The sequence below is a fragment of the Anarhichas minor genome, unplaced genomic scaffold (genome assembly GCF_050575085.1).
Source record: "Anarhichas minor isolate MPS153535 unplaced genomic scaffold, ASM5057508v1 ptg000079l, whole genome shotgun sequence".
Taxonomy (NCBI): domain Eukaryota; kingdom Metazoa; phylum Chordata; class Actinopteri; order Perciformes; family Anarhichadidae; genus Anarhichas; species Anarhichas minor.
In genome coordinates, this window is record NW_027466525.1 from 2,499,894 (window position 1) to 2,517,735 (window position 17,842).

Genomic DNA, 17,842 nt, shown 5'->3' on the forward strand with positions numbered 1-17,842 from the left:
CAGCTGTGAACGACGCCCACGTAGACCACCATCTGTCTCTCCTCAGTTCACTCTGAGGCCGGCTGTTTCTTTAAGGCTGCACTGGCCCCTCAAAGTGTGAATAATATTCAGTAAGGAGTAACGCTTAAGTGGGAAAGCTTTTAGCACATTATCCACTGGCAATTGCAAACATAATCTACTTTGCCAGCGCAGGTCTCTTATTAAATATCTGCAGCAGCAGGATTTGCATTCAGGAGTCTCCTAATGGGTTTAGCTGCTCCGCAGATCTCTGAGTCGGTGTTTATGTGAGCCTCCATCTCACAGAGAGGAGAGAGAGAGTGACATTGAGGACGAGAGGTGATCCTGCTGTCTCCACACACACACAGACACACACACACACACACACACTGAAGCCTTCAGAAAAACTCTGAAGTCAGCGTTTTCGTAAACATGATGCCTTCAGGTGCTCCTCGGAAGCTTTTACTTCCATCTACTTCTGTATATTTTACATTAAATTATCATTTAAAATACACAGTATGTATGCATAATCCATCACTGTCAATACATATATAACTGTACCCTGTTCACAGACTTAAATGTATCTTATAGTTCTATGTTGTTTTAGTTTTCTTTACCTAGTCTAACTCCTTGTATGTGTTCACAGTCTTGGCCAATGAAGCTGATCCTGATTCTCTGATTGGCAGGTGAAATGCCAAGTCGGGCTGTTTAGCAACTCGTGCAAGTTGTGAAAAATAATTAAAAACATTGTTATATTTTTCTGGAGCTGATGATGGACGTAGTTCAGGCGGGAATCTTTGGGAAAAGACTAGTCCTGTGTCTCAAATGGGATATTTCTGATGGCACACTACAGTATGTACTTACCTGCATTGTGTGTGAATTTTAACAGAGTAGTGTCGAACGGACTTCACGCCGTATCATCAGTAATTCAAGCCAGACTGATAAACCTAGGCCTGTCATCGCAAGGTAGCCCCGCCCTAAAGCATACCCTGCTTTATGGTCTGTTTGACTCTAACTGGACCATCATTTACTAAATGAACATCATGCTGTACTGAAGACTTGAAACTATAGATTGAGACCATAAACTCATGTTTACAATGTTTACTGAGGGAATAAATCAAGAGAGAAGTAGAGTCATTTTCTCATAGACTTCTATACAACCAGAGGAGTCGCCCCCTGGTGGACATTAGAGAGAATGCAGCTTTAAGACACTTCTTATTGGCTTCACTTTTCAGACCCAGCAGTTGCCACCTGAGGGGTACTTAATGAAATAAAAAACACAAGTATAACTTAAATCACAACCGCTGCAGCTCCCTCGCCCGGCATTTTTTACAAGTTTGCAACAGACTGGTGGTCCCTTCCTTTCCGCTACGTAACAAAGATCCCGACTGTTGAGGGTGAGAAGTGTCCATCGTTCTACTTTGTCGTTTGTCACACTTGTGAACGCACTTATGGCTTCCAAATAGCAAGTTTTCATACGGAAGTATAAGTAAATTGAGACACAGCAAAAGTGGCTGAAGTGCAAGTGAGCATTTCAGTTATCAGGAGTTTAGTCGGGGGACCTTTAGAGAGGATGTGGGCGAAACTCCACACGATAATTAACAATTTGTGAATTTGTGAATTTGTTTTCCCCAAAATGACATTTTGGGGAAAGTAGATTTAAGATTTACCCGTCTGGGTAAATAAGAAAAACACATAAACGTTGAACCCTGAGTGCTATCAGTCGTGTTGAGGAAGAAAAAACATTTTGTCTTGATAAAGACTCGCTTTAGAAGACGTCTAGACCGGATTCAGTCCCTATCAAGTTAAAAGCAAAGGAAATAAAAAAGGGGAATGATGTGTTTAATCCTTTCTTCTTTGATATGAAACTGCATGAGTGATACGACGAACACAGCTGGATAAACCTCAGACTGCACACCTGTCTGTTGTCACCAATAAAACCAACAACAATGCCACAGTTGTGCCTCATATAGAAATAATGTGCATTTCCTGTTGTCATGTGAGAGCTGTGTGTGTGTGTGTGTGTGTTAAAGATTAGGGGCTCACTGGTGTGTGTCACAGAACGGATTAACCCAAGACTGCTGCTCCTGCACTCAATAAGGTTTCCTCTGTGTGTGCGTGTGTGTGTGTGCGTGTGTTGTAAAGGCATTTCTCACAGTTGCTGAGGGTCTCTCACACACCTCACACCACATAATGAGGGCAAAAAGGCAGAATCAAAGGTTCCTCTCATGTATCTTTTCACTTGAGACGTTCATTTTAAGACAAAAAAAGTAACCCAACAAAAAACTATCATTAAAGAAATCACATGTTTCTGCTCCAACACTCACAAAAATACAGGCCTGCAATATACTTAACCCTAAAATTACCTTTTTATTGATGAGATGAGGAGTTGTTAGTGTGTTTAATTGGATTTATTCTGTGTCGTGTGTTGTAGTTTATTGCATTTAAAGAAATACAAGAGAGGATCCTGCACACTTTCCATCACAGACTCACGTTATTAATGACATTTCTGTCGTCAGACCCTCATCCGGCAAAGTTAACATATATGACAATCAGAGGGGCCCGAGAGGAGCCTTATTGATTTATTGAGTTCACCTTATTATCTGCATGTTTTTCTGAAATTTGTTGACATAACAAAACACAACATAGATTACATCAGACGCTGTGAATAAGTGCTGCGGTGCAATCAATTGATTCGCTCCCTTTTACATTCAGAGCTTATCTACAGGAACACTGAGGCCTATTTACCACCAACGCTCTCATTTGACCGTTTCACAGACTGAGGGACAAACACATCTGTGACGTGAACCTATTATATCATTTGGTGAATTTACTGTCCATGTTTACGAATGGAAGAAATGAATATCATGTTTTGTTTTTGTATTTGAAGAGCCCATTGTCCTCAATATGTTTCAGGAACGTGTTGCCGACTTCCTCTGATTGTGGAAACGGTGTTAATAAAGTTTTTTTATTTTACACAATGTTGAAAGTTAAAAAGAATATAAGCTTCACATACTGTATGTATTTATTAAAGAAAATATTGGATTGCATTATGATGTACATGTTCAAAACAGGGCTGGAGCTAATATTCTATATTTTGGGACACAGATATTGTGACGCAGTAACAGAGAGTGTTTGATTACAATCTATATCTTTCAGACTCTGAGTTGTTTAGATTCAACTTTTTTATTTCTAAACAAAACTCTTATGATTCTTCCACATTATTTGGTGACTCTGACAGCAGAGGGATTTATGATGATACTGAATCTAGTGTGTGAAACGGTCATCGACACCTTACTGCTGCCATTAATTATCAAATAGCACCATCTCGGGCCAATGTCTCTGGGTCCCAACATCTGGTCCGGGGCCCCCTCCAGGGGTCGTCCGTGAGAGGGATACCAACATTAAAATAAAGTTAGCTTCTTTATATTGTGCAATGGGTGCAAAGTTTCCTGGCTGCATGTTTGTAATTTCCTACTGTCATCACCACATTATGGACGGTATGAGGTCATATCTTTAACCGCATACATTTTGGCATGAAAAAAAGGCCCCTGAACAGCTCCAGGATTTTTTAATTGGCTGCTCGCTATCAGAGCTGCTGTGGGACAGAGGGAGAGTGACGTGGAGGCAGAGGCAGTGATTGGAGGGCGGACTGGGCACTATAAGGGGAGGGTGGATCGGACCGAAGCTTCCCAAAGAGCAAGCGGACGCAGATCTGGTACCGCAGGACGCGCACAAGTCAGTGGAGTCAGTCCGCCTCCGTCGTCCTTCATCATGCAGCCAGCGAGACGCACAACTCGGCAGTGACAAGTGTTTCCAAAGTGGCGAGTGTTTTTATCCGCTTCAGCGAGCAGACTGTGCGCAAAGAGCGAAACCAAGGACGAACTGTGCATAGATTTTCTTTTCACTTTTCTTCTTGGAGCCAAAAACAGGCGGAAGTTGAGCGTTTCTGTTGGATTTTTATTTAAAAGGGGGATATTGTTTTTGGTCCAAGCCTTTTCACCAACATGGAGTACACGTCATCCCCGAAACCGCAGCTCTCATCCCGGGCAAATGCTTTCTCCATAGCCGCCCTGATGTCCAGTGGGAAGCCCAATAAGGACAAAGACACGGAGGAGAACACCATCAAGCCTCTCGGTAAGGATGGAAGAGGGCCAGACCGGGAAATGATATAATAATAATAATAATAAAAAAGTGAATTCAGGTGAATTGGTACGCAAGACTGCAGCTGTTAAAGTTGTTTTACGCAACAACAAAAAAGCCCTGAATGATTTAAGTGAGGAAACAGCAGCAGCAGAGAATAAAATAGATACAAGTTGAATAAATACAATAATCCACGAGTGTTACAACATACTGAGAAAATACAAAATGCGCAAATAAATGAACTAGGACAAACTGCCCGATGACACTGAGGTAAAACACCAACAGCCAGGCTTCTTAATATTGAACCTATAAATACATCAATATGTAGCCTAAATAAGGTGACAGAAAACATCTGCAACATCCCCATAATTTCACAAATAAATGTGAAAAATAGGCAGTTATATGTACCAGTGCGTGATTGTTTTGAAATTAAACTATTTCTATTTTTAAGCTAATACTCATGCATTAAAAACACGAAATTAAAAGGTTAAGAAGGTGACTGCAGAGCTTGGTTGACACAGTGATGTGAGTTTTTAGTGCATCATCTAAATGCACGTGCTAAAATAAAATAAATGAATAACACTTCACTGGAATTTGTAGCAGAGTTCTGCAAACAGTAAAGATCAATCTGAACGTTATTTTATTTTCTGTCTAATAAGCAACTTATGTGTCGTTTGAAGCTTTCAAGTGTTCCAGAAATCCACTGCTGCACCAAATATCATTTTTATTTAAAAAATAAAGAACAAAACACAGAACAGTCACTTTCTTTATTTTAATTTTCACATATATCATTTGAGTGAAATTATAAAACAAGTTTCTTTCCCCTCAACGATAAACACGTGTTTTAGATTTAAATACCAAATGCAAAATGCAGGAGACGTATATGGAACAGTGTGGATAATAACAACAATGATAATGATAAAGGGAAATATTAAAACGTATTACAGACAATTATATTAGATGCTCACTCACTTCACCAACATGTATTTCTCTTTGTACTCCTCGATGACACAGAGCTGCTCTCTCTGATCACAACACATGTAAATAAGATATCTTTTTTAAATCCTCTTCACATATCTGTTTATTTCTCCGTTTGCTTCAACAAACAGAACAATTTGTGGAGAAGTCCTCCTGCAGCCAGCAGTCTCTGGCTGACCTGTCGTCCCTGGACGGGCACGGGGACTTCATCGGCAGCGCGCCCGCGGTGTGCACGGAGCCGCTCATCCCCACCAATCCCGGCATCCCGAGCGAGGAGATGGCGAAGATCTCGTGCACCTTGGAGACCAAAGAGCTGTGGGACAAATTTCACGACCTCGGCACCGAGATGATCATCACCAAGTCTGGAAGGTAAACGGGTCGACTGTCTTTATTTTATTATAATGAGTCGAATTATTCTCACTCTTCTTCTTCTTCTTCTTGTATTACTATAATAATAACAATAACAATGAGTATTATTTTTGTTAGTCCCATATGACTTTAAAAAAGCAATAATAATAGTAACAATAATGCACAATTAACATAATACATAACATGCTTAATAAGATACCATTTACTGTATAAGCGACACGTACATTGTTTTCGTTAGAACAATAACGTCTATTGTCCTAACGTGGTGTTCAGGTGCACTGTCACATTTTCATTTTGCATCTTAAAGAACCTGCTGATCTGCAGCTCTCTGTGAGTTTTCCGCACACACCTGACCTGAAGAGTTCACATGAACGTGCCGTCGTTTGAAAGCTGTAATGTTTCACTGACTTAAGAAAGAGCAAGCTATAGGTTACGAACATATATGTGTGGATGTCCACTTGTAATAAATAATAATAATACATAATGATTTGATATATTACCAGTTTATGCACAACGTGGCCTGCACGTGTAAATGGAGGACATAAAAGCCGAGTTGCAGCTGGACAATGAGGTCAGCAGTTTAAGCAAACTGGAGGGTTTTTAATAAAAAAAATAAAGAAACAAAGAAACATGAAAGGTATTTGGATCTTTCGAGTAATTTTATACTTTAGTATAAAATCCAAGAAACTCCCAAAATGTATAGACTCTGTATAGACTCATAGAACACATGACACACACGAGCAAATATTATTAATAATTATTCATATGGAATTATTATTGTTATTAATCATAATAATGAATGTATACCAACAATTATCAACAATCATAATACAGTTAATAATGATACCAACACAAGTATAATTATATATTAATTATAACATCAGCTGTCACTGCTCCATCAGGAGGATGTTCCCCACCATCCGGGTCTCTTTCTCCGGGGTGGACCAGGACTCCAAGTACATCGTGTTGATGGACATCGTCCCAGTGGACAACAAGCGGTACCGGTACGCCTACCACCGCTCCTCCTGGCTGGTGGCCGGCAAGGCCGACCCTCCTCTGCCCGCCAGGTACACAGACTCACCCTGCGCACCTTTAGTGACTCATTAAAGGCGCTCAACGCATCCTCTGCGTAAAACTAGATATTATAAAGGAAGAGTCAAATCATGATGCTTTTCTTCTTTATGTTAGTCTCATTTAACATTCATATACTTTAAACAAACGAACGGGTCCCACCTTCACAGAAGTAACTGTTGTGTTGTTGTGAAAATGAAACTTCAACAACAACTCGTGAAGAAGAACCGGGGAGACCAAAGAGCTCCGCGAGGCCACCGCCGTAATGGAGACCGATGAAATAATTGAATCTTTCCCAGGAAGCATCTGGGAACAGTCATGCCGCTGATTGATGTTATGAAGATGTCAATTCAAGCAATAAGCCAGCTGAAGCCGTGTTTGTTTTTAGCATTAGTCACTATAGATGCCATGCGCTCAGGCAATGACAAGAGGCCATGAACCTGGTATTTTATTTTCTGCGAATTTGTGGGTTTGGCTCTAAAGTTTATATTCTACAGTTAAAAAGTTGCACACGATGAGTATATGCACATTTTAATGTGCTGATTCCAGTTGCCTGTGTTTAGAGTCAACACGCAAATAAATAAAGAAGTCTATATTTATTTCCTTCTGAAAATATTATTCCTGACTCTGTGTTGGTAAATATATTATAGAAATAAAGAAGGAGACTCGTTTTGTGTCAGGGTGGGGTTATAGCCTATTAAAGGACTCGGACTCACGAGCTCAGTATTTAAAAAGATCCTGGTTAAAAGCGTGCATGACATGCAGTTATAATTCCCATCATAAATAAACGTCCAAGATGCCTATTTTGAAAACTGACGAATGCTTCACAGACAACGTAATAAAGCTTCTTTGGCAATATTCACCCGTTAACTGCGCTGATTGGGTATTGAACGTTCGCTTCGAACGCCTCTCAGCCAATCACAGCTGAGGATGTGACCCTCCGTTCTTCTTCTTCTTCTTCTCCTCCTGCAGGCTGTACGTCCACCCGGACTCCCCGTTCACCGGAGAGCAGCTCGTGAAGCAAATGGTTTCCTTCGAGAAAGTCAAGTTGACAAACAACGAGCTGGACCAACACGGACATGTGAGCACGTGTTACTTTATTCCTCCTTTGTCTCATATTTTAACCCTCGTTATCAGAAGATATCGACCTAATTGCCCGTTAAAACAAACAAAGCTTTGCCTCTGTCAGGTTTAAAGACCGGCGTGACATTATAATTACTCCTCTGACAAGAGCAAATTGCTGCTTTAATCCTCCTTTCACTGGAGGCACCACGCCAAGCTCACAGGCAGGAGCAGAGACACATCTCAGAACCAAAAACATCCAACGTTCATCCAATAATTAGCGAAGGGAAGACAGTCTGGGAAACAAGGTGATTATTATCTTCAAGGGTGTGTGTGCGTGTGTGTGTGTGTGTGCGCGTGTGCGTGTGCGTGTGCGTGTGTGTGTTACACGTTTTCCAAAAATAGCTCCTGACATGAAAGATACCAAAACAAACACAGTGGTAAAATACATTTACAAAATGCTGTAGGCTACTGTAGCCTATATGCCTTTTATTATTTATTTGTGACTTTTGTCATAAACATATTCTTTTATTTTTTTTATTGATAATAATCCATGTATTGAATAAACAGTAGTTTGTAAAATAGATATTAAGCAGGTTTTGGATATGTTTTAACAAATATTTTACGAGGTAGAATTATACTAAAGTTGCTTGTTTTAAGTAGAATTAATGAAGTTATACCTCCCCAAAAATGTACATGAGGTCATCTGTGTTTTAAAGAGCAGGAAGGCATCATTAAACAAAAACACTCTTCAATAATTGTTGTGTTATTTATTAAAATTCAGAAACAATATTTCCCATAATTCGATGCCCAGAGAAACTTTTGTTTTATTTTTTTAAGCAGAATATGCAAGAAATGTATTTACAGAGAGATGTACTGTAATGAATTTATGAATAATTTAAATTAAATAAAGTTGTACTCTATAGCTGCACATTCTAAAACAGAGGTAACCTGAAAGTAATAAAAAATGAAATATTATTGTATCGAGAATAAAAACACCCAAAAAATTTTAAAAAATCCGCTGAATGGACAAATTATTTGTCAAGACTAACAATTACTTTTTTTTAAACAATAAAAACTATAGTAACTATAATAACTTTCTGTAGTTTATCAACTTAAATAATCAGTCCTACTGGCAACAATTCAAGTAATGGTGCAATGCTGCATCATTTTGTATCAAACATGAATTATACACCTAGAAAACCTGCATTCTTTAGCACCACTTGGTATTAAGAGTCCTGAGTCAGCGGTTGAGAGGGATGGATATTAACAGTGTTCTGGGCTGCAGCCAGACAGGAAAGCTGCTGATTTAGTGTTAACAACTTTATCTGTTCACACTCCTCCCTCTCTCTCTATATTCACCTCCTTCCACCATCCTTTTAATATTCGTCTCACTCTGTCGGTTTACAAGCTCAGTTGTTTTTCTTCCTCTTGTTTTCTGTCTCTCTCTTTGTCGTTCTTCCCCTCCCTTTAGTCAGTTGGTCGGATACGAACGTTTTCCATTTCAAATGATATGCAAAGCTGCACATCCGGAGCAATGAAGAAGATTATGCCATTCTACAAATGTGTCTACTGTTGCAGTTTTATTTCCGTATTTATTTACAGATGTCTTACTTTTTATTTAATTTTTTATATTTTGTTTGTTTATTGCCAATATTTGAATGCGTTTATAAAATACAAAATATCAGGAATAGAATGATGAAGATCTGGAGCAGGATTCTAATCAAAACCTTCTCAACGTGAGGTCCCTTTAGTTGTTCTGGAGCCGTCGATCACACACATTATTTTTGGAGCACTTTAAGTTAAGTTAGTTTGATTGCAAACGTATCTAATAAATGCATAAAGTATACACTGCACCTGATTTTACCCTAATTGTTTTTGGTAGACTTCAGGAAAGATGAAATGTGGATTATTTTTTCAGTCATTTAGTCTATAAAATGTCAGACAATAGAGAACAATGACTTCATTGTCATGTCTGTCTGTTGGTCGCCCCTGACAGTGTGACTTTTGAACCTGTACATTTCCCATTGATCGTCACTGATCAGGGCTCTGCTGGTCCTCTGCAGATCATCCTCAACTCCATGCACAAGTACCAGCCGCGGGTCCACATCATCAAGAAGAAGGAGCACACGGCCTCCCTGCTCAACCTAAAGTCCGAGGAGTTCCGCACCTTCGTCTTCGTCGAGACCGTCTTCACCGCCGTCACGGCCTATCAGAACCAGCTGGTGAGTGATTGACGGCTGACGGGGACCAATGGGCACGGCTCCTCTTTTTTTTCCCTTCTTTTGGATTAACTGCCAAATGCTGCTGTTGGTTCACAAGACATTTTAAAACAATATTTTTGCTACAAACTCCATTTGAGCAATTCTCCGACACATATTTAGGTTAATATAAGTATCAGAGGTATCTGAAGTGGTGGAAGCAGTGTTCACATCTCTTACTCAAGTAAAAGTACTCATTATTTCAGAAATACATTACTTTTATGTGTATTATTATATATCTTTTTCCGAATGCATATTAATATATTTCAACTATGCTTTACATGCAGTGGAGTAGAAGTATGAATGAAATGGAAATACACAAGTACCTAAACATTGTACTTTAGATACTTGAGTAAATGTAAAAACAAAACAACGTGATCAGGACTTCCTTATTGATGACGATATGAAATGCTTTATTGTGAGCCGGGCTGCAGGGAGGAGCGTGTTGAGACAAAAAGCCGACTGTAAACACACTCGGCTGGGTGAACGACACAGGACGCGGAGACACATTAACTCTTTTCTCTCCGGCTGCGTTTCTCAGATCACCAAACTGAAGATCGACAGCAACCCGTTCGCCAAAGGTTTCCGGGACTCGTCACGGCTCACGGACATGGAGAGGTACAGGGGATTCTGGGTCCTGCACTACATGTTTACAGACCACGATAAACACAATGAGGGAGGTGTGTGTGTGTGTGTGTGTGTGTGTGTGTGTGTGTGTGTGTGTGTGTGTGTGTGTGTGTGTGTGTTAGATATCCTGCTGCTTATTATTAAATACAGAAGCTACTGTGTTTATTCATCTCTGCTGGTGTCAGAATGAAACAGATGTTACTTTATCACCTCTCCTTGATTTCATTGATTTATCGTATTTCCGTATTTCTTTCGAACTTTGTTTATTTTCTCTTTCTTGTCCTTTCTTTCTTTGCTTCTTTACATCTTTTCTGTCAAATCTTTTATCTTTTTAGTCCATTCCTTCCTTATTTCATTTCTGGTCTCTGCTTTCCTTCTTTATATTTCTCATCCTTCTTCTCTTTGACTCGTTCTTTTCTCTCTTTTATTCTTATCTTCTTGTTTATCCTTCATTACATTTTTCATTTGTCTCTCATTCTTTTTGTCTGTTTTTTCTTGCTGTCCTTTCTTTGTCATTCTCTCTTTTCTTGTTCTTCCTTCCTCTCTTCCACTGTTGTCTTTCGTTCTTATTTTTCTCATCTCTTCTCCTGTTGTCTTTCTTTCACTCTTTCATTTCTCTTCCTTCTATCCTTCTGCCTTCTCTTCCGGTCTTCTGTTCTTCCCGTTCTTGTCTTTCCTTTCCTCCAGCTCTCCTTGTATAGCTCATCTTTTTTCTTTCATTCAATCATTCTTGTCTTTTGGTCTTTTTTACATCTCGTTTTCTCTTGTTGTTGTCTCTGCACTTTTCTTTCATACTTTCCTTTGTCCTTTCTTTCTTTCTTTCATTTCCTCTACACTGTAGTTTTGTGTGTGTGTGTGTGTGTGTGTGTGTGTGTGTGTGTGGGGGGCATCTGTCTCATGTAAAATATGGTACAATACATGAAGCAGCGATAATACGATAAAGTACGCATACACACACACACACACACAGTTACAGTTACAGTTACAAATCCCCATCCAAAGGATTTTTATGGACGCTGCCAAAACACACACTTCTCGTAATTCCTGATTCCGGCACTACGGCCCAAATCAGCTGACTAAATCAAACCATCTGCCCATTTCCCTCAATCAAACATCCCAAACCAGAGACGACCGAATCTGAGCCAGACCCAGACCCCCCCCCCTCCTCCTCTGTCTTTCTCTTTTTGAGGGCTGTGAATTAGACCTGATCAATTGATCTTCGGGGAGCTTCAGAAATCACATTAGTCTGGAGTCGGCCACTGCACTAAAACACACTATAATTCAATTGGCTGCAGTGACTGATTGAAACCAGCATGGCCCACTACGCCCCCCCTCCCCTTGCCTCCCTCCTGCCCTGCCGTGCATTGTGGGAGTTTGCGGTGGCCTCTGTGCCGGAGAGGCCCGGCGCTGATAAAAACACACATTTGTACTCCTCTGCTGACAGATATTGCACTTTCCTAACCTAATTGGAGGGGCGGGGGCTGCTAATGTGGACGCATGGCTCGCATGATGCAGACCACTTGCCTGTCCCCCCCCCCCCCCACTCCCACACACACACACACACACATGCTCACTACCTCCCCTAACAATTTGTGTCACTGTGTTTGAGAAGTGCGATCTGACAAGATTCAAATGAGCTAATGCACTTTGTGGGATGGTAAACGTACACACACACACACACACACACACACACACACACACACACACGCCCAAACCTACATGCACAGTCTGCACAAACAGAGTGGACACACTCATGTTCAGACATGTAAACATAATATTACATGAATGCAAAGAAATATGCGGAGACATAATAAAAAAAACTGGTGTTACACTGAAAATCTGTGACCACAATTTGTGACACTTAAGTGTTCACTCAGAAAAAGAGATTAAAGTATTGACTAGTTATTGACGAGTCAGAGTATTTAACAGGTCACAGATTGCTAAAATGTGTAAATGCAGTTGCATGAACACAATACATTAAGGTTATACCAGATATTAAGAATGATGTTCAAGTCGAATTCTTGGTAACTTTTTACAACATTTGATCAGATCCCACAATTTAACTTTTGTCTGAAAGAAACAAGAATGTGTATCGGGGTGCAACTCCACAAAATGAAAACCTAATATGGAAAAAAAGAGATTTATTTTGGGGTTCTCTCTTCGACTTTTGCTGCAGGGAAAGTGTTGAGAATCTGATCCACAAGCACTCGTATGCCCGGTCGCCGATCCGAACCTACGCTGGCGACGAGGAGAACCTGCACGAGGACGGACACGGTGGACTCGCCAGAGGTGAGTCACCTCAGCACACAGACAGGAGATGAGGAAATGCTGTATTTGGCACTGACTCAAACTGTGTTTTCGGAGCAATATGGCACAAAGGAAGAGAAAGTTTATTTTATTTTTTTCATTCTATTAGTTAAAAACAAGAAAATATAAAGAATATTAGCAGCTTCATCCTGAGTATGTATGACCCTAATATTTACATCCTCCCGTGTCTCCTGCAGGCTCTGCGTTCACCGCCTCAGACAACCTCTCCCTGAGCTCCTGGGTCACCACCGCTTCGGGCTTCTCGGGCTTCCAGCACCCACAGTCCCTGTCGGCCATGGGCTCCGGCTCCCTGCCCCACCCCATCCAAGGCTCCCTGCCCCCCTACAGCCGGCTGGGCATGCCGCTGACGCCCACCGCTCTGGCTGGAACCATGCAGGGCAGCGGGCCGGCCTTCCCTTCCTTCCACATGCCCCGCTACCACCACTACTTCCAGCAGGGGCCCTATGCCGCCATCCAGGGACTCCGCCACTCCTCCACGGTCATGACGCCCTTCGTATGACTCCGTCCTGGGGAGGAGTCGGCCGATCTTCGCTCTGATCCCCAATCCAGTGCAACCAGTTATTTCTCCACTCCGGCTCATCACTCCTCATCCTGTTTGTATCGTCCCCCCCTGGTCTTTGTAAATAGTTCACCTGCAGGCGAAGAGGATGTGGCATACTGATCCACAACATTCAGAAAATAGAAGGACTGTGTGCGGACACATCGGCACGTTTCTGTGAACACTTCAGCGACATTGTACAAACTGCAACCTCAAAACAAACTATAAAACCTAATGCGAGACGAGACAAGGAGCATGTTTGTTCTTGCCCCCTTGAAGAACAGAAAGTGGAGCCTCCATTTTAACGTATTGAAACAATATTTAGAAGAACCTCTAAAGGTGCAACAGTCCCTACAGGGTCTCTACCGAGGCTTTAAAGAGGCCAGGTTGCTGTGTGACCCTTCAACGTTTTCGGAGAGACTCATCTGATGCTACAGCGTGTTGGCCACCGAGGATCAGTCCGATCAGTCCGATCAGTCCGAGTCTGTGAACATTTCAGCATCAGAGTCTCAGCTTTCCTCCGTTTCCTTGAAAGCCAGCCATATGTACAGTTCAAACCTCACTCTCTGTTGAAAATAATGTGAGAAACATGTTAAAACGCATTGTACAAAGATGAAAATGCAACATTTACTCATAGGAAAATTCTCACTGTAGAGTCCAAAAAAAAAAAAAAAAAAAAAAAAAAAAGAAATCATAGGACGCATGCTGACAGCAGTAGACAAACACGCTGGGTAAACTCTATATGGAATAATATGGGATGAATGAGCTCTGAGACTTTAGAGGCGCGGTCACACCAGCATGTAAAACCGCAAACTTTGGCAGCAAAAATCAATTCATTTCAATGGAATCTGTGGATGAATCTGAACAAATATTTCGCCTTGGGTTGCACTTTGGTAATTCTGACTCACTGCATGTAGACTGAGGATAAAAGCCTGCCATTCGCCGCTTATTTCAGCCGTCATTTCCCCTTCTGCTATTATTTTTGCTTTAGCAAGAGCACCGTCGCCACATCCAGTGCTTCAGACGATTATGATTTGGTTTAAAGAAATAACACTATAGCAGAATGATAATGTGTGGAGCCAGACCTCTCTTCATGAGAGACTATACTTTCCCCCATTGGCCGATGGCAAACTGTCTCGACAGTGCTGGACATCTGAGGGAACGGAGAGTCCAAACTGTTGGACGCTATCGTAGCTCTATACGCTTTTAACCAACCACCTCTGCTGGAGTGTCAACTGCTCCACAAAGAAGGAGTGAGGAGTTGATGTTGTACATGTGTGTCTTTTGAACAAACTGCATGTTGGGAATCATAGCCACTGAGCTTCTTAACAGACAGTTCACAAACCAGCTCGCTCGGAGAGCTTTTTGTTTCTCTTCTCAAATGAAATCCTGGAACGAAATGCCACATGGGATTAAACCTGCCCGGTACAGAGAGACTACAAAGAGACTCAGAGGGTTGTTGTGACTGACCAGTGCTAGCACGTTAGCGGTTAGCTCGTGCAAGCCACAGTAGCTCATCAACTCGCCCTGAGAGTAGTCCGGAGTCACCTGTTGGCTACTTCCTGGTGTGACCACGCTTTCACTAAGAGGGATTCATCCACATCATCTGTCGAGCTCAAATCACAACTTTTAAAATTGTCATATTTTCATTCACTGTGTGAAACGGGCCCATAAAGGACAGCCCTCATCAATCTATTTTCACTGGTAGAAGGTGAACTCGTGGATCATGCCTTTTCATCTCTAGCAGTGTGACTTCATGTGTTTTCATTGTAAACAGGCAGCAGCATCTGTGGAGAAACGTCACGGTGTTTTCCGGCGCCTGCAGCCTGTTAGCGGCTGGTCTTCAGCAGGTGTTACCGAGCTGATTCATGGCTGCTTCAAAGCGTGTCGACAGGGCGTCCACACCTGGAAATAATGGCTCTCTGCTGTCTCATTTAAACATGCAGGGAGGAGGAAGAAAACGAGGCCAGAAGCTGCTGGAGTCCACTCACACTCAGTACCTGGTGCATACAAAATGGCAGCTCACTGGTGGAGTAGACAGATTAATTTATTTAAACAATATGAAGAAATACAAGGTACACAGATGATGTGGTTCTGCCTGAAATGACAATTATTGCTGTTGTTTTGAATACACTTTATCATGAAGATATATTTTCAATCCAACATCCAAAAACTCTGTTTTCTATAACCGAGTTCTAAAACCTTGAGCTAGACTCAAACTGATATATCGATATCTGTGTACGTGTCGGCCCAAATCACAGCACAGAAATGCCCAAATATGTTAAAGGTTATTTAAGAACTGTCTCTGAATGCAGTTTGGTCATTTACATCTATGAACATTTTGTTTGGGGCTGCAACAACTTAACAGTTATTGTTATTGATTACTCTGCTCAAAATGGTTATGTTTATAAAATGTCTTTGAAATATTAGTTAGAAGTTCTAAGAGCTAAACATGACAAATTTAAATGTTGTGTTATTTTTCAACCAGCAGTCCAAGACCCCCAAAATATTCAGTTTATTATCATAAATCACAAATGAATGCATAATATCCCGAGAAGCAGTAAATGTTTGACAAATGACTGAAACGATTAATCAAGTTCCCATCGATGACTAATCGTTGATTTAAATTCTTAATCAAACTGATTTAAGAGATCCTTATCGAATGTTGGTTTATGTTTTACATTAATTGGCTTATTATTTAATTTATTTATTTTGTACTTTAAAATATCAAACATTTGGATCAGCTTAAAAATAAATCCAGTATTTATCTACTAAAACCTTTATTTTCTCAGCAACAATATGACTTAAGGACACAATAATTAAATAAATCGCTGGTTGTGTTGGACATTTTTTTTTCACGTTTTATTCACAAAATCCAAAGAAACTGAAATATTTTAGCTTCTCGCGTCATGAAAGCAGCATTTCAGACGCATCCAAAGTGGACGATAAGTTCATTGAGGTGTGAGTGTGATGGACGATGACGACACTTTTAATGCTGCTCTGTGCAGAATTCAAACACGTGTATTAAAGTGATACATGAGCTGGTAACACGAACACTGTGACACAGTTTGCCACGTTTGAACATATGAAGCCCGCTGCAGTGAAACATGGACACACATGTTCTGTTCTGACCCCTTGCATGTTATTTATGTGCGAGCAGTTCGTTTTACCTCATCTGTTTATCGAGGAAAGTCAAGAACATCTTTGTACTTTGACCTTTTTTTCTTCTTCTTTGCTTTGGAATTGAGATCTCGGTCCTTTACTGATGTGCAACCTGAGCTCTGTTTGTCAGGTGTGTACAAATGAGCTGAATGTTGATTACGTTGTGTAAATGTAAAACACTTTTGTTTCCCTCTTTTGAACCATACGCACAGTCCCGACTCACCACTGAAAACAAATCCTTTTTTGAACAAGACGTTTTCTTTTGTATGACGTAATACAAATACGACACCGAACGAGATTGTTGTTTTGATGATTTTTAAGTGCAATATATTTATTTTGCTCTCTGGAAATAATGTGTAATGTACTATGCCACATTTAAAAAAAAAATGTTATTTGTAAACCTTGAGAAATATATATCGCCACCCAAAACTCTGAGTTCTTTCTTTTCACTGACTGACTTTTCTCTCTCCACGAATCACAGAAATAAATTGAATTGTACATTAATTTCAAAATAAGTGACACAGGTATTTATTAAGGTTTCTGCACCACCTGTCACACAGTGAGACATTTTCTATTTCTATCCGAGTAATATATCTAATTTATTTTTCCCATGCAAGTATTAAATCTTCTGTATCTCCTAGTTTGGAGTTTATGGGATGAAATATTGTTTGTATTGTGAAAAAGCCAGAACAGTAAATAAGTTGCCAAGAAGTTCAGTGTCGCTGAGAAAGACAACAAAAACAGAAGCAGAAATGATTGTACTTCAGAAGCTTCACCATGATTTAAACTGCCTCTAAACGCATCCTACACCGCCCCCTAGTGGCCAGCTGTTGTACTACATTCGCAAAAAATATTTATCTGAAAGCGAGCCATAAACTGCACTCCGAGTCTGAATATTAACTCTTACTTTAACAGAATTACCAGATTCATTTTGAAATCCTTTAGAGCTGCAGAGAACCTGCAGTCAGCATATAACTCTAAAGATTCATGCAACCTCAATCCCTCGTATTACAATTTATTTTACTTTACAAGTCAAAGTGCATCCAGAAAGTAATCAGACACTTTTCTCACATTTTCTTATGTTGCATCCTTGTGGTGAATTTTTTTTAATTAATTTCCCCGTAAAAATCCTACAATGACAAAAGAAAAACAGGTTTTTAGAAAGTTTTTTAGATTTTATTAGAAAGGGAAAAAAATTGAAATATCACATATACATAAGTACTCAGGTCGTGTTGGCTGTGTGCTTAGAAGGATCAAAGACGCCGTTGTGCTCTTGTGAACCCTCAATTCAGCAGGAATGTTTTTG

The 17,842-nt window shown here is 40.5% G+C and overlaps 1 protein-coding gene across 1 annotated transcript; it reads left to right on the forward strand.

Moving 5' to 3' along the window:
- Positions 1-4,004: 4,004 nt before the first annotated feature.
- tbx20 (T-box transcription factor 20) lies at positions 4,005-16,926 on the forward strand. The gene is made up of 8 exons (XM_076081296.1): positions 4,005-4,134; positions 5,250-5,487; positions 6,390-6,554; positions 7,531-7,639; positions 9,687-9,845; positions 10,423-10,499; positions 12,685-12,797; positions 13,013-16,926. The coding sequence occupies exons 1-8, from the start codon at positions 4,005-4,007 to the stop codon at positions 13,333-13,335; spliced, it is 1,314 nt and encodes a 437-aa protein (XP_075937411.1). The 3' UTR covers positions 13,336-16,926.
- The last annotated feature ends 916 nt before the right edge of the window (positions 16,927-17,842 follow it).